The sequence below is a fragment of the Bactrocera dorsalis genome, chromosome 6 (genome assembly GCF_023373825.1).
Source record: "Bactrocera dorsalis isolate Fly_Bdor chromosome 6, ASM2337382v1, whole genome shotgun sequence".
In the NCBI taxonomy this organism is placed as follows: Eukaryota; Metazoa; Arthropoda; class Insecta; order Diptera; family Tephritidae; genus Bactrocera; species Bactrocera dorsalis.
In genome coordinates this window covers 16,256,698-16,280,977 of record NC_064308.1, presented here as the reverse complement: position 1 = coordinate 16,280,977, position 24,280 = coordinate 16,256,698, and the positions used below count along the sequence as shown (strand labels likewise).

Here is a 24,280-nt window from a genome sequence, read left to right as displayed (position 1 = left end):
AAAAATGGAACAAAAACACATTCGAATACGACTTTCTCAGCCACATTTGTAGCAATTTAAAAATGATAAAGTGGATTTTGTTCGTAGATTCATCACTATGGATGAGACTTGGGCCTATCACCATGATTGTGAATCAAAATAAGAGGGTAAAGAGTTGCCGAAGACAAAATTCCTTTTTTTCAGGACAATGCACCGTGTCATAAGAACATTTTGACAATGACTAAAATTCATGAATTGAAGTTCGAATTGTTAAAGCATTCACCGTATTCACCAGATTTAGGGCCCAGCGACTTCCATTTGTTTCCAGAACTCAAAAAATGTATGCGTGGTAAGCGTTTTTCATTGAATGAAGAGGCCATAACAGCTGTATTTTGCAGACCTTCCGGACTCTCACTTCAGGGATGGGATCCACAGATTGGAGAATCATTGGAGCAAGTGTATTAATGTTCAGTAGTCCAGTCATTTAAGCTTAAATTAGGTAAGAATCTCGGAATTCGATATACCCATTTATATGTCTGTAAATACTTGTATATTGACACCCTAAAGTTGTCTCAAAACCTACATATGGTAGGGTATACCTAAGTACAAGTATTTACAGACATATAAGTGGGTATATCGAATTCCGAGGTGAACTTACTATAATGACTGGACTACAGGGAGATTATACTTTATAATAAACTGTATTTTAAATCATATAATTGTGTTTTTCTTATCAAACGACAAAATTTATTGAACACCCTTTATATACATATTTGATTTGTTTTGATGTTCAATATATTTGAATCGATTATTTTACGAGAAAACTCGATTCTCGAGTAGAATCGGGATCGAGTTTACCATCCCTACTGGCAGCTATCGGGGCACATATAAAACCTCCGCACAATAACCACCAAAAAAAAAAATGATTTTTTTTCCATGTAATTTATATGGAAAACAGAAAATTTGAAATAGACACTATTAATATTAAGAGCTCATCTTTTGAGTGACTTTTTTTTTACACATTTTCGAAAGTTTTGAGCCTGTTTTTCAGTTGAAAAAAAAAGGTTGCCTCAGAATGGCACACCCTACTATTTATGTTTGTTTGTGTTGTTAGATATTTATTATCTTATCTTATTTAATATTCTTAATATGTAGAATATATAAAAAAAGAACTACATAAATATATTGCTGCACTCCGCCCTTTGGTAGCAACGAACATGTTCATTTGTAAACAGTACAATTGTGCCTAGTAAATAATGAAATTAATTTTTTTCCTATAAATTTATTGTGTTTTCATTATTATTATAAAGTGCGAATATTTGATTTAGCATTGAGTTGCTATAATTAGAAAGCATTTATGGTGTTAATAAAGCACATGTATTCAAAAGAGAGAGCGATAATCCTCGTAAACCTTTCTTAATAGCCATCATCAGATGTTCTCAGTAGAACTTACATCAGGAGAACAAGCGGGCCGTTTCAAAAGAAGAGAATGGGAACACATTTTTTTTAGTACTTCACAGAAGTATAATGTATGGCAATGAAACAAAGTGTACGTTTCACAGACGTTAACGCGGTGCTGCTTTTCGAAAAAAAGAAAGACTTTATACAAGTAATAGGTTAAAAAGTACAGATTATGACAGGAACTAAATATGGTACACAATGAAATAATACAATATTATGAATTTAATAGAGAGATAGTTTATTCACTAAACATTTATTTTCTCTATATACAAAATTTTATCTAAATATTTGTTTTAAATCACGTCAACTCACGTCCGTAATAGTTACATTCAAAGTTGCCCCTGACGGTATTACTGTGACACTTGGTCGATGCTAACTGAAGTAGAATGTCACAAAAGTATTAGACATCACATTATCAATTTATCTAATAAATATAGCATCTATTGTTGTTCCATATCTTTTAGTACATTCTCTCGGATTGTTGTTCATTTCCAACTAAAATTTTTCTTGGAGGAACGATATTAATGGCATATACCCATATACATATATATGATTGTCGCCGTGGCGATACAGGCCATGCAGAGAACGTTTATAATAGAGAAGGTTCACGGCGCGGAGAACGTAAAAATATTTTTTGCTAACTCGGTCGAGATGAGGGAGTTTCACTTCTGCCAGCTCGGCAGGAGAAATTTTAACATTTTCGCTTGAACAGAGCTGAGCGTGGAATAAAAATTATTCTCAAAACTATATATTGCTCTTACAGACGAATGTTCGCTCTTTTGCTTATATTTTTATACGTTTGTATGCAAAACAAGTAAGGAAGGGCTAAGTTCGGGTGTCACCGAACATTTTATACTCTCGCATGATAAAGTGATAATCGAGATTTCATTAGCCCTCATTTACATATTTTTTTTTTTATTTTGCTGTAAAATAAATTAGAATTAAATTCTGAGAGATTTACCGATATTTTCGGTGAAAAATTAGGTTAGGTTAGGCACTGAGTTCTTCGTGTTCGATATCAGGGACATTTAAAAGTTATAGTCCGATCACGACAATTTTTCCACCAGGGATATCTCAGCTCAAATACCGTATTTGTGTAAAGTTTTATTCCGCTATCATCATTGGTTCCTAATGTTAATATTATAGAGAGAAAGCATCAGATGGAATTCAAAATAGCGTTATATTGGAAGAAGGCGTGGTTGTGAACCGATTTCACCCATATTCCGTACGTGTCATCAGGGTGTTAAAAAAATATTATATACCGAATTTCATTGAAATCTGTGGAGTAGTTCCTGAGATATGGTTTTTGGTCCATAAGTAGGCGACGCCATAACCTTTGTATGGGAGGTGGGCGTGGTTATTATCCGATTTCTTCCATTTTTGAACTGTATATGGAAATGCCTAAAGGAAACGACTCTATAGAGTTTGGTTGACATAGCTATAGTAGTTTCCGAGATATGTACAAAAAGCTTAGAAGGGGCGGGGCCACGCCCACTTTTCCAAAAAAATTAGGTCCAAATATGCCCCTCCCTAATGCGATCCTTTGTGCCAAATTTCACTTTAATATCTTTATTTATGGCTTAGTTATGACACTTTATACGTTTCCGGTTTCCGCCATTTTGTGGGCGTGGCAGTGGGCCGATTTTGCCCATCTTCGAACTTAACCTTCTTATGAAGCCAAGAAATACGTGCACCAAGTTTCATCATGATATCTCAATTTTTACTCAAGTTACAGCTTGCACGGACGGACGGACGGACGGACAGACAGACAACCGTTATGTGAACAAAACTATAATACTCTCCTTAGCAACTTTGTTGCGAGAGTATAAAAATATGTGTGTATTCAAATGAATTCCGTTTGTGCATATTTATGAATACAGATGCAATTGAATACATTTGAATTAAATTACTTTTTCAAGGCAATATTCATAGATAATGTGAAAATAAGGCCTACTGTTTAAATATTTATTGTATTTGATATATTCATACTTATGTGTATGCACATTACATATGTACATACGTATATAACAAACTATAACAATATATTAAAAAAATTATATATGTATATTACGATAGCAATAAATGTACATAAATCGTGTATTTTATCAATCAAAACTTATGTACGCTTTCGCGAATTCAAATCATATTATCACTTGTACATATGTATGTACATAAATACATACATAAATGTGTGCGTATGACAATGGCACAAATAACGCATACACAAACCTACATACTTGTGTGCATATGGGTACACATGTAAAAATGTAACCCCCAAACACTACAAACATTGCTTTACAAAAACAACAATCGTTTGAAATAGCATCATACATACTTATATGCGTACACATGTAAATATGTGCGTATGGCATTCCCTCACAAATAATGTATACACAACATACATACTTATATGCGTTCACTTGTAGATATGTCACCGCATTACAAATATTGTTCTACAAAAACAACAATCGTTTCAAGTAGCATCAGCAGCGTAATACGTCAATAGGCATGGCAGCCAAATAGTCGATGTCCAAATTTGTAGAAAAACACACAACAACCTTTTCATTCATGAACGCAAGCGCACTTTCAACAGGCAAACTCGCTTCATTCATAAAAACAAACTCTATTACATCTCCCAGAGCATGTCTTCGCCTACAACCGTCTTTTCGCGACGATGGAAACGCTAAAAGTCATAAATTGAACAACTTTTTGATGCAAACTCGCAAAATGCAGAAAAACACGGAGTGACAAAAGTGGCAATATAACTGTTTTCGATTTATAATATTTGTCAATTCTAAAATATTTTTCCGTAGCTCGCTACGCAAGTTTGTTGCCGAAGCTGTTACAGTGGCAAGGAAAGCGGTGACAATCGGCGATCGTTCGCATATTTTTCCCGCACAGCTCGGATTTTCTAGCAACAACACAATGTTGTCGTCTCGTCGATCCTTCGACACATTGACTTTTTGACAAGCGTGGTTGTTCATGTCAACGGAGATTTCGCATGAAGCATTCAGTGTATGTATATATTTACATACATATGTTGCATGTAGACATATTTACAAATATTATGCGTATGGTCTATCATATTTGTTTACATGCACATATACATATATACATTATATAAGTTAGCACGAACCAAGCATAAAGTGCAACTATGTCAACAACCCCGAAATTACAGCGCAAGCGACAACTGGTAAATTCTGCCGATGCAACCTCAGCACATCCGGCACATGCCAATCGAAAATGCAATCGAATTGCTTATACTAATTCTAGGAAATAGATCACACCACTTAATAATTCCGTGGCTTAGAATAAGTATAAATTAACCAAATTGTTAAATTTAAGTTTGAGTCGTTTTTGGTCAATAAAGCGGACACGCTGTCCGATTAAAAAATAATTTTTTTGGTATTCCCAACGCGGAAATACATAATTGGCGTCCGAGCAAATTCAGTCGGTCCGGTAGGAAAACTGGCGCCCGGTTGAAAAAGTATTTTCGATAGCGGTCCCTGAGTAACAAAAGTAAAAAGGATGCATCGACGTGCCAGCCTTATCGAAAGACATAGCAACAAGTGAAGTGAAAAAGTTTAGGCCAGCGAAATAATTGTTGTGAAAAACATAAAAGCTTTAGCAGTGATAAAATACAACAAGCAACAATAACAAAGCAATTTAAATAGCGTTTATTGGCGACTACCAAACTGTAATTGTAACTAAAAGCGTAGATATGTACGAAAGTAATTATTATAATTAACAAAACTGTAACAGAACAATATTCTAAATTTGTGATTTTATGTAAAACAGAAAACAAACACAAGCTTCATTATAAAATCCTAGTGTTAAAGATTAATTACGCGCGCGATCACACATGATAGTTAAAATCAAGCGACTGAATGGCTAAAAATTTTTAGCCGAGCAGCACAAGCAACAACAACTATTGCTCACATAATCAACGACGGCTACTAAAATTTAAAGTTTACCGAGAAATTGAAAACAAAAGCAAAGCAACAAAAACACAAACGTAAAATAACGAGTGTAGTGTTTGATAGTGGGGCTGTGCGATTTGCCAACGTTAACAACGAAGTAAACCAGCAGCAGCAGCATCCAGAAACATCAGGATTAGAGTAAAAAAAAAAATTTTTAAATTATAAGAATTATTTAAATTAATTTAAATTATATTGTAATTATATTAAATTGTAAAATGGCTAATCCCAACAACTTGGTCAGACCTCCCATTCTTCCTTCTAACCAATCCACTCCTCAAGCGACAAATAACACTCAATTAAGTATAGACGACTTGACATCATTAATAGCGAATATAGCGGCAAATATACAGGGTAGGCCATTTAAAGTTGACCCATTTGTTTCTAAAAAAAAAAGAACAAAAGAAAACAATGTTTTTTGTTCATTTCAAAAATAATTTATTTTGGTCCAAGGGGATTTGTTTCAGCTAATATTTAAAAATTAGATCGCGTAAATGGGCACCTTTAGCTTTGACAGCTAAATGCACTCTTTTTTCGACATTTTCCATGACTTTGGCCAATGTTTCGGATGATATGGCGGCTGTTTCACGTCGAATGTTGGCTTTCAGTTGAGCTAAGGTCTTTGGCTTATTAGCGTATACCTTGGATTTCAAATAACCCCACAAATAAAAGTCTGGTGGCGTCAAATCTGGTGATCTCGGTGGCCAGTCAACATCACCATTTTTCGATATCAATCGCCCGGGGAAAAATGGTCGCAATAAATTGATTGTTGGTCGAGCTGTATGGCATGTAGCCCCGTCCTGTTGAAACCAGAAGTTATCCATGTCATTTTCGCGAATAATGGGTATCACAAAATCCGTTATCATGGCTCGATAACGCTCACCATTGACTGTTGTCGTGGCTCCATCATCGTCTTCGAAAAAATACGGTCCGATGATCATATTCGCGCAAACACCGCACCAAACTGTTACTTTTTGGTCGTAAAGAGGCTGTTCTTCAATTAATTGAGGATTTTCGGTGGCATAAAATCGGCAATTTTGCTTGTTTACGCCTCCATTCAACGAGAAATGTGCCTCGTCTGACATGATGAGTTTTCGCCAAAAGTCAAGTTCGTTTTCAGCCATTTCGATGGCCCATTTGCCAAAATTAAGGCGTCGCGGATAATCAGCTGGGTTTAGTTTTTGTGCCATTTGAATTTTATATGGAAACATCTTCAAATCTTTATGAATTATGCGTCGGAGAGTGGTGCGAGAGATGTCTAATTCCTGAGAGCGGCGATAACTCGATGTCGATGGAGTCTCCTCAATACTGGCTCGTACAGCTTCGATATTTTCATCAGAACGTCTTGTGCGTTGTCTGGATGCATGACTGGCATTACTGAGATTACCGGTGTTCACAAATTTTGCGTATAAAGACTTAATTGTGTTCTTAACTGGAGCACTTTTCACTTTATTTTTTTTGCGAAACGCACGTTGAGTTAACACAATTGAAAAGTTATTTTGAATATAAAGCTGAACAATTTCAGCGCGTTCTTTTGGAGTGTACTGTTCCATGGTATAAATTGTCTTCGAATGACGCTTCTAACGCGGTATGACATTAGCCGATTTGTCAGCGCTGTTAAAAGTTACAGCGTTGCCAGATGGGTCAACTTTAAATGGCCTACTACAGCAGCAAGGACCAAAGGTAGTGCAGGCCACCCTAAATCCTGATGCCAACTAGGCAACTACAACTGATCAAACTATAGAGGACAGACATAGAGGAAATTTAGACGGTTTAGATAGGATCCCTGATGTAGTGAAGTGTCTAAAAGAATTTTCTGGCCGCCCAGGAGAATTCATATCGTAGAAAAAAAGTGTAGACCGTTTATTAAATATATTCGAACCATTAAAAGGACCACCGAAATACTACGGAATCCTTAGTGTAGTTAGAAATAAGATTGTAGGCAATGCAGATATGGCATTAGAATCTTATAACACGCCACTTGATTGGTCAGCAATAACAAAATGTCTGGCAATGCATTATGCCGACAAGCGTGATTTATCCACCTTAGAGTATCAAATGACAACTCTAGTACAAGGTAATAAAACGGTTGGTGAATTCTATCAGCAAGTATACAAACACCTCTCATTAATTTTAAATAAACTAGGATGTACCGAAATGAGCAACGAATCTCTACGAATGATAACACAATCATACAGGGATAAAGCTTTGGACACCTTCATAAGAGGATTAAATGGCGACCTCCCACGATTACTGGGAATAAGAGAACCGGTCGACTTACCTGAAACGAGACAATCAGAATTTTCGCATGAATCATGCTCACAATGTGAAAACGGCATACCAAACTCCTCAACTCTATCCTCAATCCTTTTACCCTAAATTGGCGTACTTGCCACAATCAAATCAAGCAAATTGGCAATCTAGACAACAATTTCCTAACCAAATTCAGCAAACAAGTACTCCACCCAGGCCACCTAAACCTCAACCAGAACCCATGGAAGTTGACGAGAGTATGCAATCACGTCGAATTAACTATATGAACAGAACTCCTCAAAATCAATTTCAAGGGAAAAGACCACTATCAGTTAATAATCAGCAACAAAGGAAAACCCAAAGAACTTTCCACATTGCCACAATGTCGAAAGATGTGGAGAATGATTATTCGGAAGACGAACCATCTGAAGTTCATTTTTTAGCTTGATGAGCCTTCGCTTCCATATTTTGAAGCAAGAGCTGATAACGGGAAAATTCTTAAGTTTTTGGTAGATACAGGATCTAGTAAAAACTACATTCAACCACACTTGGTTAAAAAACGTATTAAAAATAAAAGCCCATTTTTTGCAAAAACAGTAACAGGTGATAAAATTAATGAACACACAATGCTAAAATTTGGTCTAGATAACGAAATCAAGTTTTTCTTAAAGCCATCCTTAAAGACATTCGATGGAATTTTGGGAAACGATACATTAAGAGAGCTTCAAGCAATTATCTACACAAATGAAAATTATTTAACATAAAAAATCGAATAAAAGTGAAACTAAAGCAGCTTCCATCAAAGGCATTAAATGCAATACATATAAAGGACAAGCACTTATCGTCACAGCAGAAGACTAGCATTAAGCAAACAGTAGACGCATTCCCAAATCTGTTCGCGGAGCCGAACGAAAAATTAACATACACACCAAAAGTTGTTGGAGAAATAAGAACCGTAACGGACTCTCCTGTTTACTCGAAATTTTACCCATACCCAGCATCTCTCAAATCAGAGGTAGAAAAGCAGGTAAAGAAACTTTTAGATGATAAGATTATAAGACCATCTAGGTCTCCCTACAATTCACCCTTGTGGATCGTCCCGAAAAAGGCCGACTCAGCGGGGAATAAACAGTACCGAATGGTCATCGATTACCGAAAATTAAACTCAGTCACAACAGCAGACAGATATCCAATTCCTGAAATAACAGAAGTAATTTCGCAGCTCGGCGAAAGCAAATTTTTCTCACTGTTAGATCTGAAAAGCGGATTTCATCAAATTCCTCAATGGTAAATACGAATTTACACGTTTACCATTTGGTTTGAAAAATGCTCCTTCTATTTTTCAGTGCGCTCTTGATGATATCCTGCGCGATCACATAGGAAAATACTGTTATGTCTACATCGATGACATATTTATATTTAGCAAAACGGAAAAAGAGCACCTTTTTCACATTAATACAATTTTCAATACCTTGGACGGAGCCAACATGAAAGTTTAGTTGGATAAGTGTCACTTCTTCCAAAAGGAAGTAGAATTCTTAGGGTATGTCATATCTCCAGATGGCATAAAAACGAATCCTGCAAAAGTTGAAGCAATTGCCAACTTTCCAGAACCTATAACTTTAAAAGAGCTTCGCAGTTTTCTTGGTTTGTCAGGATACTACAGAAGATTCATAAAAGACTATGCGAAATTAGCAAAACCACTGACTTCTCTTCTGAGAGGGGAAGAAGGTAGAATATCGAAAAACAAATCCGCAAAAGTAAAAATACTTTTAAATGAAGAAGCAATAGAAGCTTTCAATAATATAAAACGTTCACTCACTTCCAGAGATGTGATACTTGCATATCCTGATTATAAGAAAAATTTCGAACTGGTAACAGACGCCTCCAACTTTGCAATCGGAGCCGTACTATCGCAAGTCTCAAAGCCTTTGGCATTTATCTCAAGAACATTGAGCAAGGTGGAGGAACATTACGCCGCCAATGAAAAAGAGATGCTAGCCATAATTTGGGCTCTGAATTCATTTAGGAATTACTTATATGGCTCAGTTAAAGTACAAATTTTTACTGATCACCAGCCGCTCACTTACGCTTTGAGCAATAAGAATAACAATAGCAAGATGAAAAGGTGGAAAGCAGCCTTAGAAGAATATTCATACGACTTACATTATAAACCTGGGAAACAAAACGTCGTAGCAGATGCACTATCCAGGATACCCCCGAAGGAATCACAGGTTAACAGTCTATCAATAGCAACCAATTCGAATGATAGCTCGTCCCATAATTTAATTTATAGCATAGAAGCCCCTATAAACGCTTTCAAAAACCAAATAATTTTAAAAACAGATAGCACATCTACGTTTTAAAATCGTGTTTTCTACATATCATAGACACATAATTACGGAACCTGATTATTCCGAAGAAACCCTTAAATCAATTCTAAAAACATATTTGAACCCATCAGTTATAAACTCTATAAAAGCAGAAGAATATGTTATGGGCAAAATAAGAGGTCTACCCATTAAATTTTAGCGAATACCGAGTTAAGTTCACACAGATACAAGTGGAAGATATACCTAATGGAAAAGAACAGGAAGAGATCATTATAAAAACGCACAATAGAGCGCACAGAAATACTAGGGAAAATAAAATGCAAATTATGGAAAAGTACTATTTTCCTGCAATGGCAAGTAAAATAAAGAAAATTATAAGAAACTGTGCAACATGCAAGGAAAGCAAATATGACCGACGTCCAATAAAACCTCAAATTCAGGCCACACCCATTCCACAGTTCGCAGGCCAAATAGAGCACATTGATATATTTATAGTTGGTAAGGAATTAGTTCTAACCGCGATGGACAAATTCTCCAAATACGCAATAGCAAAACCCATTCGATCGAGAGCATCGGAACACATCAGATAGCCTTTACGCGATATCCTTTTCTCCTTTGTTCCAGAAACAATAGTGATGGATAACGAGAAATCTTTTAATTCTGAAGCAATTGCTTCATGATAGAGAATGAATTCGGAATTAATATTTTTAGAACCGCTCCGTATACAAGTTGTTCAAACGGGCAGGTAGAACGTTTCCATTCTACATTACAAGAAATAATGCGATGTCTTCAAAAGGAGAGCACGTACCGTTCATTACACGAATTGTTGGATAAATCAGTTTTCGAATATAACTCCACTATTCATACGACAACAGGAAGAAAACCTGTAGAAATATTCTTTTTCAGACGTGTTTATAGCGACCCTAAAATAATGAAGAAAGACAGACAAGAAACTATAAACAGACTCCTAGCGAAACAAAACGCAGACCTTACATACCATAACAAGAACAGATCACCTCCAAGCACATATGCGGAAGGAGATATCATATTTGTCAAAGTAAATAGAAGATTAGGAAATAAGTTATCGGCTAGATTTAGAAAAGAAATTGTTGCGAAAAATTTTAATACAATCAGGTAGAGTAGTTCATAAAAGTAACATTAAATAGAAATGCATGAGTAAATATGAATTTAAGCACATAAAATTTCTTCTTTAATAGGAAAAATGAATACGGGGGAAATCATGACAATCATGCTGGTATTAGCATTGACGGTAGACGCACAGCAAATCGACATCCAGGATTTAACGAATAATAACGGATATTTACCCATCAAAGCTAACGAACTGAAAATAATTAATCATTATGACAAAACCCTTCATTTTATCAACTTAACAGCCTACGAGGAAACAGTAGCCTTAATATCAAATAAAATTAACATGCTAAAAACCACAACTTTTGGAGATAAACAAATTTTGGACACAGTTAATAGGAACTTTGCATTACTCCAATCAAAAATAAGCGGCTTACACCCTTAAGGATTAAAATATATAGCAGGAGCCACGGACAGTGATGACGAGACGGAAATCCATAACGCACTCACAGAAATATACGAAAATGAATTATCCGCAACAGCTAAATAGTATGACGAATATAGTACGCGTTAATAACTTCATATCCGAGGAAATAAACAATATAACAAATCATATTAACCAACAGCAAATCTCAATAAGTCATTACATTAATACATTTAAGGACACCATACAAAATAAAATAAAGTCATTAGAGGACAAGGTTCAATTTTTAGAGCACACATACCAAATAGAAAACGATATATCATTTTTACGAAACCACATAGACGACATAGGACAAATTATATTTTCCAGCAAAATAGGTATAATTCCTACGGACATCCTCAACAAATTAGAACTCGAATTAATTACAGATTTCGACAGTTACCAAAATATCAAGACATCAGTAATATTTCAAAACAACATCATAATCATAATCCTCCTAATACCCCAATATTCACCAAATACCCTTTCACAAATCAGATTTGAACCACTTCCTAATATAGCTAACAAATCAATAGCCTTAGATACTTACGAAGTATTAATAGATTCAGAAAACAATATGCATGAAATATATGTAAAAAACAATTTGGAGAAAAATTTAATAAAAATTCACAAAAAATGTTTAGAAAATATATTGAAATTCGAAGAAGCAAATTGTAATTTAGAAAAATAAATGTCACTGAAATAGTTCCTGGTATTCTAGTATTTAAGCATTTTGATGTAGAAATAGAACACAATTTTTTTTTTTTTTTTTTTTTTTTTTTATTTTTTTTTTTTTATTTATTGAAACGTAACAAGATATGGATTTACATTTCATTCAAATTGCAACTAGTGACAAGTGTACTAACAAGCAATATTTTTCATAACTTATAAGGTAAAACAACAAAAGCTCTATTAAGAAGCTTTTTCAAAACTAAACTTTGTATTAAAAGCTAAATATTATAATATTTGCTATTTGCTTAGAAGATCATGGAACGTTGTTCTTTTCAATCTGCGCCTGCTATTTCTGGCCTCACCTAGTTGTCGGGCTTCAGCGTTTACGTGGTTTTGCAGCCTTGTGGCATGTTTCGATGCCGTTTCGCGAATGACTTCCCGAACCGTTTTTATGTGAAGATCACGATGTAGATCTGAGTTCCGTACGTACCACGGGGCATTTACAATTTTTCGAAGAACTTTATTTTGGAATCTTTGCATCATTTCGATGTATAACGGCGCAGCGCATCCCCATAGCTGAATTCCGTATGTCCAAATGGGCTTCAACGTTTGATTGTAGACTAAAATTTTATTTGAGGTTGTTAGGGGTGATTTCTTGCCGATTAACCAATTTATTTTGTTGTATTTTAGTTTAAGTTCTGCAGCTTTTCTTTGTATATGCTCCTTCCACTTTAACTTTGCATCCAGCGTCAAACCAAGATATTTCGCCGAGGTGGAGTACGGAATTACTTCATTCTCAATATATAAGGGGACATACGTATCCGTTTTGTTAGTGAAGTTTATATGTATAGACTTCAACTCGTTGAGGGTAATATACCATTTTTGTGTCCATTCTACAATTAGGTTGATTGAAGACTGCATTCTGTTCGACGATTCTATTACATTTTTACCGGTAGTAATTATGCAGGTATCATCTGCAAATGTGGCGATTGTGCTGTTTGGCGGCGTAGGCATATCACTAGTAAACAAAATGTATAAGAGTGGTCCCAGGACGCTTCCTTGGGGTACACCTGTTTTTATTGGCTGCAACATAGTATATGATTGTCCCTGCTTGATTCTGAAGTAGCGGTCGCTCAGGTAAGAGGCAAGTAGCTCAGTTAGATGCTGTGGGAAGAGAAGTCTTAATTTATGGAGTAAGCCATGGTGCCATACTCTATCAAACGCCTGGGATACGTCAAGAAAAACAGCTGTGCAAATTTGCTTTTTTTCCATCGCATCCTCAATTATATCTGTTATTCGATGAACTTGATCGATTGTAGAATGTTGCGATCTAAATCCAAACTGATGAATTGGTATAAGGTCCTTTTCTTCAATTATGTTCTGAAGTCTTTTTATAATTACAACTTCAAGTAGTTTCGACAAAATAGGCAACAGTGAGATTGGACGATATGATGATGCTTCCTGTGCGCTTTTCCCGGGTTTTTGTACCATAATGATTTCAGATACCTTCCATGACAACGGAACGTATCTGAGATTTAAGCAAGCGTTTATAATCGATGTCAGTTTTTCTAATGCTTTCCGCGTTAGATTTTTCAGTACCTCAGCTGTCACCAAGTCGAAGCCGGGAGCTTTTCTTGATTTAAATCTACTTTTAATTATATTTTCCACTTCTTTAGTTGTTGCTGGTTGGATTTCTCCTACGCATTGCGAGCCTTCCATCTGAGGTAATGTTCCATGGAGCAGAATAGGACTAAACGTTTTAGTGAGTTTTTCTGAAAAAACTTCCGCTTTTTCTTCGTCGCTTTTGGCCCAGGAACCATTTGGCTTTCTGAGGGGTGCATTTGACAATATTGGTTTCCTAGCATTTTTTACTGCTTTCCAAAGGGAATAATCGGATTGTTTGTTCGGCGTTAATTTCTCAATATAATTAGAAATGCTTTGATTCGTGAATAACTTTATTTTAATACTGAGAACCTTGGTTAAATTGTTCAGTTCTGTTTTATATTGGGGAAATCGCGTGTTTTGCCATTTTTTGCGTAGTTTTCTCTTTTTCTTTATGAGATCTAAAATGTCCGATGGATATTTAATATACAAATTTTTTTGTTTAGGAAGGGGAGTACTTTTCCAAGCCGATTCCTGTATAGCTTTCGTAAATGTATGAACTTCTTCTTCTAACATATCTTGAGTTGTTATATTTACATCAAATTCAATATTTTTGTCGAGCATCACTTTGAAATACTCCCAATCAGTATGTCTATTAGAAAGATAAGGCGGTATGTCGAGTTCTTTTAGATGGCTATTTAGGATTAGATATACTGGCGAGTGGTCCGAATTAAGGTCCAATCCATTTTCGATAGTAATGAATGTCTTGGATATTTGTCGAGTGATGTAAAAGTCGATCAAGTCAGGTAATTTCTTTGCGTCGGAAGGCCAGTAAGTCGGCTTGCCAGTAGACATGAAGTCGCATCCAGTGGCCGTAGCAGCTTTAAATAGCTCTCTCCCCTTCGGTGTCGTAACTCTTGAACCCCATTGTGAGTGTTTTGCGTTAAAATCACCACCCATGATGAATTTCCCATGGTGTTTTAATATAAGTTCTGTGTATAAGTCCATTTTAATATTGTGTCTAGGTGGGCTATATATTGCGGTAATGCTTATTTTTCCGAAACTAGATTCAACAGTTATGGTCGTAGTTTGGAATTCTGGGATACTTATATTATTTTCTTCGTAGTGGGGAATATTATCTCTGATAATTATGGCACTCCCCCCTCTCGCATTGTTATTTGGGTGATTCGAGCAATACGTCTTGTAGTTTTTGAATGTAACAAAAGTCTCATTTGTAAAATGGGTTTCTGATATAAGACAAATATCAATTTTTTCAACATGGAGTAGTGTCTCTAATTCTTTACTACGCTTGAGCAAGCCATTTGCATTCCAGGTCATAATTTTCATCGGTTTCATTTTTGCTCAAGTTTAGTAAGACGTTCGTGCGTAAGTCTATTTTGCTCTTCTAGCTTATTAAGCTTGTTGAGAATTAACGAAAAATTGTCAGTAAAATCACCAATGGCATTCGTATTTGTTTGATTTTCAGACAGATGTTGTTGAGCTTTATTAGCACCTTTAGTTATGCTGGCAAATGAGGGCTTCCCAGATTGATGATTTATAGTAGTGTCATCTTTCTGAGGAGCAGTGGAAGTGGTTATGCTTAAGCGTTTTGGTTCATATTTATGCTCTTTATTTTTTCCAGTCGCGTTTTTAATTTTTTGAAGTTGCTTTGCCACTTCACATCCCCTATAATTCGCAGGGTGATTTTGACTACAGTTACAGCATTTTGGCGGTAGTTCGGCAGGTTTTGTGCAGCTTAGTGTTGAATGATTTCCAGCGCACTTTACACACCTCGGTGGTTTACAACAATAGTTTCTAGTGTGACCGAACGCCTGACAGGATTTACACTGCGGCACAAGATTCGATGGCTTGATGGGCTCGACTTTAACGACAGAATTTAGAATATGCTTGATTTCATAAATTTTCTTAATGTTCTCAGTAGGTTCGAAACATACAATAAACATATTTAACGGGTTTTTTGTTTTATATTGAAGTTTGTTTAAAACTTTCGTAACTTTAAACCCTTGCTTTTGAAGGTCTGTGATAATACTTTCAGGCTCACATGAGTGATGAAGGTCTTTTACCATTACGCGTATATCACGCGATTGTTTGTCTTCGTACGAGTACCAAGGAATTTTCGAGTCGTTTAATTTCCTTGTAAGTATTCTGTAGTCGGAACTATCTGAAAGATTTATTTTACAGGAACTAGGGCCAGTGAGCTTGAGTGTGTAACATTTTTTTACATCTGCGTTAATCAAGGAACGCATCAAGGGTTGGTTAAAATTTTCCGATATTATAATTGGCGGAGGGCGATGTCTTACTTTTGTATCTGTTTTATCTTCCGCTGTTGCATCCGGAATCGGAGACTTTAGTGTTACATCCGGTGAAGAATCTGCTTTGCGTTTCTTACTTTCCCTACTTTTTTTCTTTTTTAATAGCCAATTCGTTTCTTTTTCAAGCTCTTCTTCGTCTGTTTCGGCTGCAAAGTTCGACTTTGATGGAGAAGAAGAAGTTTCATTTACATATTTGGTTAGCGATTTCTTTAAGTCTTCATTTTGAAGTTTAAGTGCCGCATTTTCGTTTTTCAGTTCATTGTTCAACGTTTCTATTTTTTTAATACGTTCGAGCAACATACCTATTTGGTTACACTGTGAACCCCCGCCAGGAGGCGGAGTTTGTATGTCCATTACGATCTTACTGAATTGTGGTTACGTTAAGTCAAAGAACTGCCTTATCAACTGCTTTACCGACTTCACGTGCAGATAATGTAGTGTCCCTGGCCACTTACAACTCTGCGTAGACAGCTGTTTTGCCGTGCGACAGAAACAGCTGATACCCACTTTAGATGTCGGAGGAGAATTTTTGCGCGAAAATTTATTGAGTGTTTTTAATTTGGTATTATTTTTGTTATTGTTTTAAATTTCCAAAGGTTATAAATCACTTATGTTTTTACCTATTTTTGTAGAAATTTCGATTAAATTGATATACCGCGTGGTGCCAACGATGATAAGGTCCTCCGGAGAGTCTGCTTACGAGTTTCCCCAGCCGGGATTTCACGTATATTACAAGAGATTGAGGAGCACACTTTACTGTTGACCGTACGCGCGAACGTTTTTATGTCCATTGTAGAACACAATTGCAAAAAGCAAAAAATAAAACAGAAGGCAACTTTCTTATCAAATTTGAAAATTATTATATTAGTACGCTTAATAAGACGTATTCGAACATTAACATTAAAATATATGAAACATTTATTTTGCCAGATCGAATCACAAAACTTAAAGAGAAAAAGAATGTAACTGAACTTGTTCTTAAATTAGAAAATCTCTATGTAAAACAAATAAATCACGAAAATAGTATCGAATTACTAATGAATAAAAAAAAAAATTTAATCAGCATAGGCACTGATGTTATAATTATAACTATAATTTTAATAACAATTGTATACATCATTATAAAAAGTAAGCAAAAGCTAAATATTTCAATTGAGCCACCGCAAGCAACTTCAGCAAAAAGGGGACCATTTCTACAAATTTCAACACCACAAATGCATTAATCCCGATTGAGGACAATCGGCTTAAGAGGGGAAGAGTTAGCACGAACCAAGCATAAAGTGCAACTATGTCAACAACCCCGAAATTACAGCGCAAGCGACAACTGGTAAATTCTGCCGATGCAACCTCAGCACATCCGGCACATGCCAATCGAAAATGCAATAGAATTGCTTATACTAATTCTAGGAAATAGATCACGCCACTTAATAATTCCGTGGCTTAGAATAAGTATAAATTAACCAAATTGTTAAATTTAAGTTTGAGTCGTTTTTGGTCAATAAAGCGGACACGCTGTCCGATTAAAAAATAATTTTTTTGGTATTCCCAACGCGGGAATACATAATTTATACATATGAGCACATGTGCGACCGCTTGATCTTTTAAAAACTTTTAATGTAAATGTGTAAATTTAAAACTAGTCACCATAAACCTATGTACATATATTAATTATTTGGGTAATAATATAAACCTTACTCTTATATGTTTTTAATGATTAAATCATCATGAAATACATAGGTAAATTTGAACATACATACATACTTATGTACTAAGTATATGCTTTGCTACCAAATATATACGGATCATATATAAATTATATGCCGAGTCGGTTGCGCATAGAAAATAAACGAATCTTTAGGCGTAAATTTGTTTACATTAGAATTAGCATTATTTTTCTCATTTGAAACACCGAAAATGCTCAATTCTGTTATTTTCGTGGTGAAACACGAATTTGTCTGTGGTGAGGCTCCCTCCAGAGAACGTATAATATAGAGAAGGTCCACCGCGTTGCCAAACTTACGATATTTCATTTTTTGGAGGGGAACTCTTTTCTATTAGTGGATTTCACCTCAAAATCAGGGGAACTATTTTCTATAAGCGGATTCACCAATATTTAACAGGAGCGTCGAAAATAGCAGAATAGAGCATTTTCAGTGATAAATGAGAAAAGTAATGCTTATATATAAATAAGAGACAGCCAATGAAGTAAAAGCTATGAAAATGTATTTACAATATATGCATGCTCTTTTTGGCTGAGTATTTGCATATAAGATTTTTTTGATATGTATGTATATGTTTTCATGGAGGAATTGCGCCAAATTTAACAATGAAATATGCGGTATATGTACATATAAAATATGCAAGTAGTTAGATTTTTTCTAGTTGTAGGTGATATATGTATGTTACAACGGGGAAATGGCGCCAACTGTATTTACAATATACATATGTATGCGCTTTTTGGTTGAGTTGGCATATTATAAAAAATAAAATCGGGAAAAATTAGGAAAAATTATTTTAATTTTATTTCTCTTTATTTTTATTTTTTAATTTTAATTAATATTTATTTCGACTATTACAAAGTGAAGATGTGCAAAATGATCTCTATTTCTTCAAAGAAAATTGATGACCTTCATGAAATATGCATATTCGCATTATTTCGTTATCATTTCCATATTTGTACCAATAGAATTTCTATGACACATACATATGTATGTATATTATTTCTTTGGCACATTTGTATGTTTACGAAAGCAAATGCGAGCCACATACATAAGTATGTACATATGTACATTCATAATAACAAGTGTCACACGCATCTTTCGCATCTCCGTTGTCACGGTCTACCAATAGCCGAAACTGACGCTTTGTCAAAGAGTCAAGTGCTGAACACATTGAGCGCGACAGACTGTTATGTCAAATATTAAAATACACACGTTATTATGGACACAGTTATTTTGTTGTGAAGCTGTTTCAATAACTGTGTCCCTAAGAACGTGTGTATTCTAATATTTGACAGATGTCATTTGCAGTCTGTCGCACTCATTGTGTTCAGCACTTGGGTGATGATAGAAACTCCAAGCTGTGCCGAAAAAAATAAACGAATGGCCGCCGATTGTCACCGTTTCCCTTGCCGCTGTAACAGCTTTGCCTACAAATGTGAGTAAATATGTGTGTATGTATACGTATGAGCGTGAATACATATCGACGCAGATTTTTGCGAGTCACGGAAAAATATTTTAGAATGGACAAATATTATAAATCGACAACTGCGTTGTGCCACTTTTCTCACGTCTTTCTGTGAAGAAGAATCAGAAAGTTGTTCAATTTATGATTTTTAGCTTTTGCCATCGTCGCGAAAAAACGCTTCTAGGCAAAGGCATGCTCGGGGAGATGTTACGGCGTCTGTTTATATGAATGAAGCGAGGTCGCTTGTGGCATATGCGCCTGCGTTTATGAATGAAATCGTTTTTGTTTTAAAATTTACTACATTTGGGCTTCGCCATTTCGGCTGCCATATTGACTTGTGATGCTTCTGCTATTTAGACAATTGTTGTTTTTGTAGAACAATGCTTCAATTTTTTGTTGGTGACATATTCACATGTGTACGCATATGTATGTTTGTATGCTTGTGCATTATTTGTTCGGAAGTGTATACATACCTATGTATGTATGTACATTAGGGTGTGTCATTCTGAGGCAACTTTTTTTTGTCAACTGAAAAAACAGGCTCAAAACTTTCGAAAATGTGTAAAAAAAGTCACTCAAAAGATGAGCTCTTAATATTAATATTAAGAGGTGCCTATTTCAAATTTTCTGTTTTCCATATAAATTACATGGAAAAAAAATCATTTTTTTTTGTGGTGGTTATTGTCCGGAGGTTTTATATGTGCCCCGATAGCTGCCAGTAGGGATGGTAAACTCGATTCCGATTCTACTCGAAAATCGAGTTTTCTCGTAAAATAATCGATTTTTAAAAATCGATTTTCAGTAGTCGAAGTGGATTAAGAATCGGTTCTTGACATTCGAAAAATCGATTATTTTACGAGAAAACTCGATTCTCGAGTAGAATCGGGATCGAGTTTACCATCCCTACTGGCAGCCATCGGGGCACATATAAAACCTCCGCACAATAACCAACACAAAAAAAAATGATTTTTTTTCCATGTAATTTATATGGAAAACAGAAAATTTGAAATAGGCACCTCTTAATATTAGTATTAAGAGCTCATATTTTGAGTGACTTTTTTTTACACATTTTCGAAAGTTTTGAGCCTGTTTTTCAGTTGAAAAAAAGGTTGCCTCAGAATGGCACACCCTATTGTATATATACATATATGCTACATATAGACGTGGGCGATCGGCCTGTATCGCCACGGCGACAATCATGTTTACCCGCACCTATAGATATTTTACATCAAAAATGGTGATTTTGTAACCAAAGTGCTTTAATTTTTTTTAGGCCTAAATGATCTTTCACTGATCCTTCCGATATTCAAACGATGCCAGCAAAATCTGTGATTGTTAATCGTCGATTCTCAAGCACCAATTCTTTTATTTTACGGACGTGGTTCGTTGTCAAGGCGTTCTTGAGCCTCACTGAATAGTTTGTATCAATCAAAAACACTTGCTCGCAGAATTCTTTGAACTTGGTTCTGAATAATTTCACACATCGCAAAAAACGCCGAATGCACTTTATGTACATAAGATAAACAAGCGTATACTAAACACCAATGATAATTTTGATGTGACATTCGGCACAGATGTCACTGACAGTCATACTAACATAGAGAAAAATATTTCGACGAATGGGTTTTCGCCTGAAATTTAAATTAAAAAGTCTTAAAATTTTTTGCCCACAGTAGTATGTACATCATGTGTTTTAATGCATAGAACTTTTGGAGTTCATGGAAGTAGTTTGGTTACAATTTGAACATGCAAAATTTTCAAACTCCCTCTGCTCATGCTAACTGTAATATTAATCGAATTTATAATTGAACCAACTTGCAGTGGTATATCACAAGAGACGCTCAACCAAAGTGTTGGGTCATCACGTGCAAATTCTCTACCTCGACCAATATCGCCGTCACCGTCTGTTGTGAGCGATAAAAATGATGGAGCCGTGCATGTAAGTTGGCAAATTTCATACTTTATTTAAAATTTTAACAATTTTTGTTTTTAAATGAGCGTTATATTAATTATATTAACTGAGATGTTTTGAGTAGCAGTGCAGGTTGCAATTTACATTGGACCGTAGGAAGAACAATAAATTTAATATTAAAATATTATACATACATATATGTATGTAATGTGATGTAGTGAATCTTAATCAATAAAAAACTTAATTTCGAATTTTTTGAACAAAATTCGAAGACCCTATAAAGTATCAGCGTGACGAGCTGGGACGATTTAACCTTGGGTGTATGTACACGAACTATTTCCTCAGTTGTAAGATATCGTTCTTAAATTTTGCACACGTCCCCAAGAAGCTGTTAATTTTTTGGAACCGACGCTATTGAACCAATATAACATATAGTTGCGGGATAGAGTTCGAGTTGCCACGAGCATCTGAAGTGATAGTTGCTTAATATATTTTATTTAAAGTCCTACTTATCCAGAATTAGCACCGCTATTACAACAACAACCGATAAAAACAAGATTAAGATATTTATACACTGAACAGGGTATATTAAGTTTGTCACGAAGTTTGTAACACCCAGAAGGAAGCGTCGGAGACCCTATAAAGTATATATATAAATGATCAGTGTGTTGAGCTGAGTCGATTTAGCCATGTCCGTCTGTCTGTATATATACGAACTAGTCCCTCAGTTTTTAATATATCGTTTTAAAATTTTGCAAACGTCATTTTCTCTTCAAGAAGCTGTTCATTTGTCGGAACTGCCGATATCGGACCACTATAACATATAGCTGCCATACAAACTGAACGATCGGAATGAAGTTCTTGTATGGAAAACTTTTGCATTTGACAATGTATCTTCACAAAAGTTGGCACAGATTATTTTCTAGGGCAACAATGTAATCTCCGAAGAAATTGTTCAGATCGGTTAACTATAGCATATAGCTGCCATACAAACGGAACGATTGGGAAAAAGTTCTTGTATGGAAAACTTTTGCATTTGACAATGTATCTTAACAAAAGTTGGCATAGATTATTTTCTAGGGCAAAAAAGTAATATCCGGAAAAATTTTTCAAATCGGATTGCTATAGCATATAGCTTTCATGTAAACTGAACACATAGTTACTAAAAGATATGCACCTGTCAACGGTATATTAGCTTCGGTGCAGCCGAAGTTAACGTTTTTTCTTGTTTTATATCCTTTTATGCTATAAGGAATTCCCCTTTTATAGGTGAAAGTACTATAGATTCGGTGCAGTCGGTTTTTATATTTTCGTTGTTTTTATCTTCATTTTGGATATTGTAAATATTCTGTAATGAGCTATTTCTTTTATGAATTATAGGAAAGACATGAACGTGAAGAAGAGGATCGCAAGCGACGTATACAATTATATGTTTTTGTTTCACGTTGTATATCGTATCCATTCAATGCGAAGCAGCCGACTGACATGACCAAGAGGCAGCCTAAAATAGTCAAGCAACAATTGGAAACAATTACTCAGCGATTTCAAGTACTTTAATGTTCTTACAGTACCAAATGACATAATTTGCGAGAATAATCTTATTTTAGGCTTTTCTAAAGGGCGAAACACAAATAATGGCTGATGAAGCCTTTCAAAATGCTGTACAAAGTTATCATGATGTTTTCTTGAAATCAGAACGCGTACAAAAAATGGTACAATCGGGAGCGTGCTCCCAACATGATTTTCGTGAAGTTTTCCGAAATAATATCGAGAAACGCGTGAGGTAAATATAATTAAAAACAAAAGTATTTTTAATACTCATCGTTACGAAATATAAAGATATCAAGGGTACTCATTTAACATGACATATATGTAATAGTGGGAAAATGGCAACTTGGTTTAAACGAGCCCTACATGGCAATATTGCATAAGTCAGACTTTATATATCCGTGGTCGTTTTCTCTAAAAATATTTGTCCAATTAATTTTAAAATAATCAAATAATACATTATTATATTTAAATGTACGTACATTTTCCATTTTACAGCGAAGAAACCAAAACTGATTGTAATTTGCGACAAATTGTATGAATGCTACTGAAAATATCACAAGTTTGCGACTTTATATGAGCTCACAAATTAGAACCACTTTGTTTATAGTGTTTTCTTTTGAAAAGGTTTAATTCTTCCAGTTTATTTGTTTATGTATTGCATAAGCAGAAATATTGGCTGAATTTACTTAAAAATCTACAATAAAATTCTATTTTATTCGATTCTTTTAATAAAAACAAAAAAAATCTAGTACAATGACATGCTAAATTAACAGATGCAACAAAACAAAACATAGAGATGCCCTCCAATTCCATTAAACGTATTTTTATACTCTTGCAACCAGTTGCTAAATAATCGAGATAGATATAGGGTTACTTATATATAAATGACCAGGATGACGAGAAAAGTTGAAATTCGGGTCCAAATCCAACAAAAACTGTTCTAGCCCCTAGGTACAGAATATGTCATCCCCAGTACCTATAGTTGACTTTTGATCGTAAATATCGATCAATGTCTGAGATATATAATTGAAATTCAGGCATAGTACTTTCCTGATAATGGTATGTCTGTATGTCAAATAATCGTATGAATCGGACCATATACCTAATATAAAGATAATCGAAATGAAAATGAGCTAGCGTATTTTACTCAGAACAGTCTATCTTTGTGCCTAAAATAGATAAATTTGAGCAAAAACTTGATTTACTCCCATGTAACTAATACCAAGATTTTTGAACATCCGGCTGACTTTACTCTATATGAATAGTTTTTTAGTAAGTGACATATTAATAGTATGTGGTATTGGGAAAAAAGATAAACTCTTATCGATACTGCTGCAACTGCCATATACCACATATAATGATTTTCGTTTTTCTAACAAGCCTTATGTGTCTGTCAGTATAGGAGTTATATAAAGTATATATGGGCCATTCCATCAATTGGCGACATGGTTTTGTACCCGTGGTTCACC

At 35.1% G+C, this 24,280-nt stretch overlaps 2 protein-coding genes across 22 annotated transcripts in view; one reads left to right on the top strand and one right to left on the bottom strand.

The window, feature by feature from the left end:
* LOC125779360 (zinc finger BED domain-containing protein 5-like) overlaps positions 1–24,280 on the bottom strand; it is a 451,651-nt gene that overhangs the window by 133,860 nt on the left and 293,511 nt on the right. The gene's annotated exons all lie outside the window — the stretch shown is intronic.
* Positions 1–24,280, top strand: part of LOC105221871 (calcium-dependent secretion activator) — a 249,448-nt gene that overhangs the window by 42,538 nt on the left and 182,630 nt on the right. For 19 of the 20 annotated variants that reach the window (XR_007423219.1, XR_007423220.1, XM_049460126.1 and 16 more), the window contains 3 exons: positions 21,170–21,287; positions 22,641–22,808; positions 22,868–23,043. Coding sequence is in view for 18 of the 20 variants with exons in the window: in XM_049460117.1 (XP_049316074.1) it covers positions 21,170–21,287; positions 22,641–22,808; positions 22,868–23,043 (462 nt within the window). In the remaining 2 variants the exon portion in view is untranslated. The remainder of the gene's footprint in view (positions 1–21,169; positions 21,288–22,640; positions 22,809–22,867; positions 23,044–24,280) is intronic. The other variant, XM_049460127.1, reaches the window with a different exon arrangement.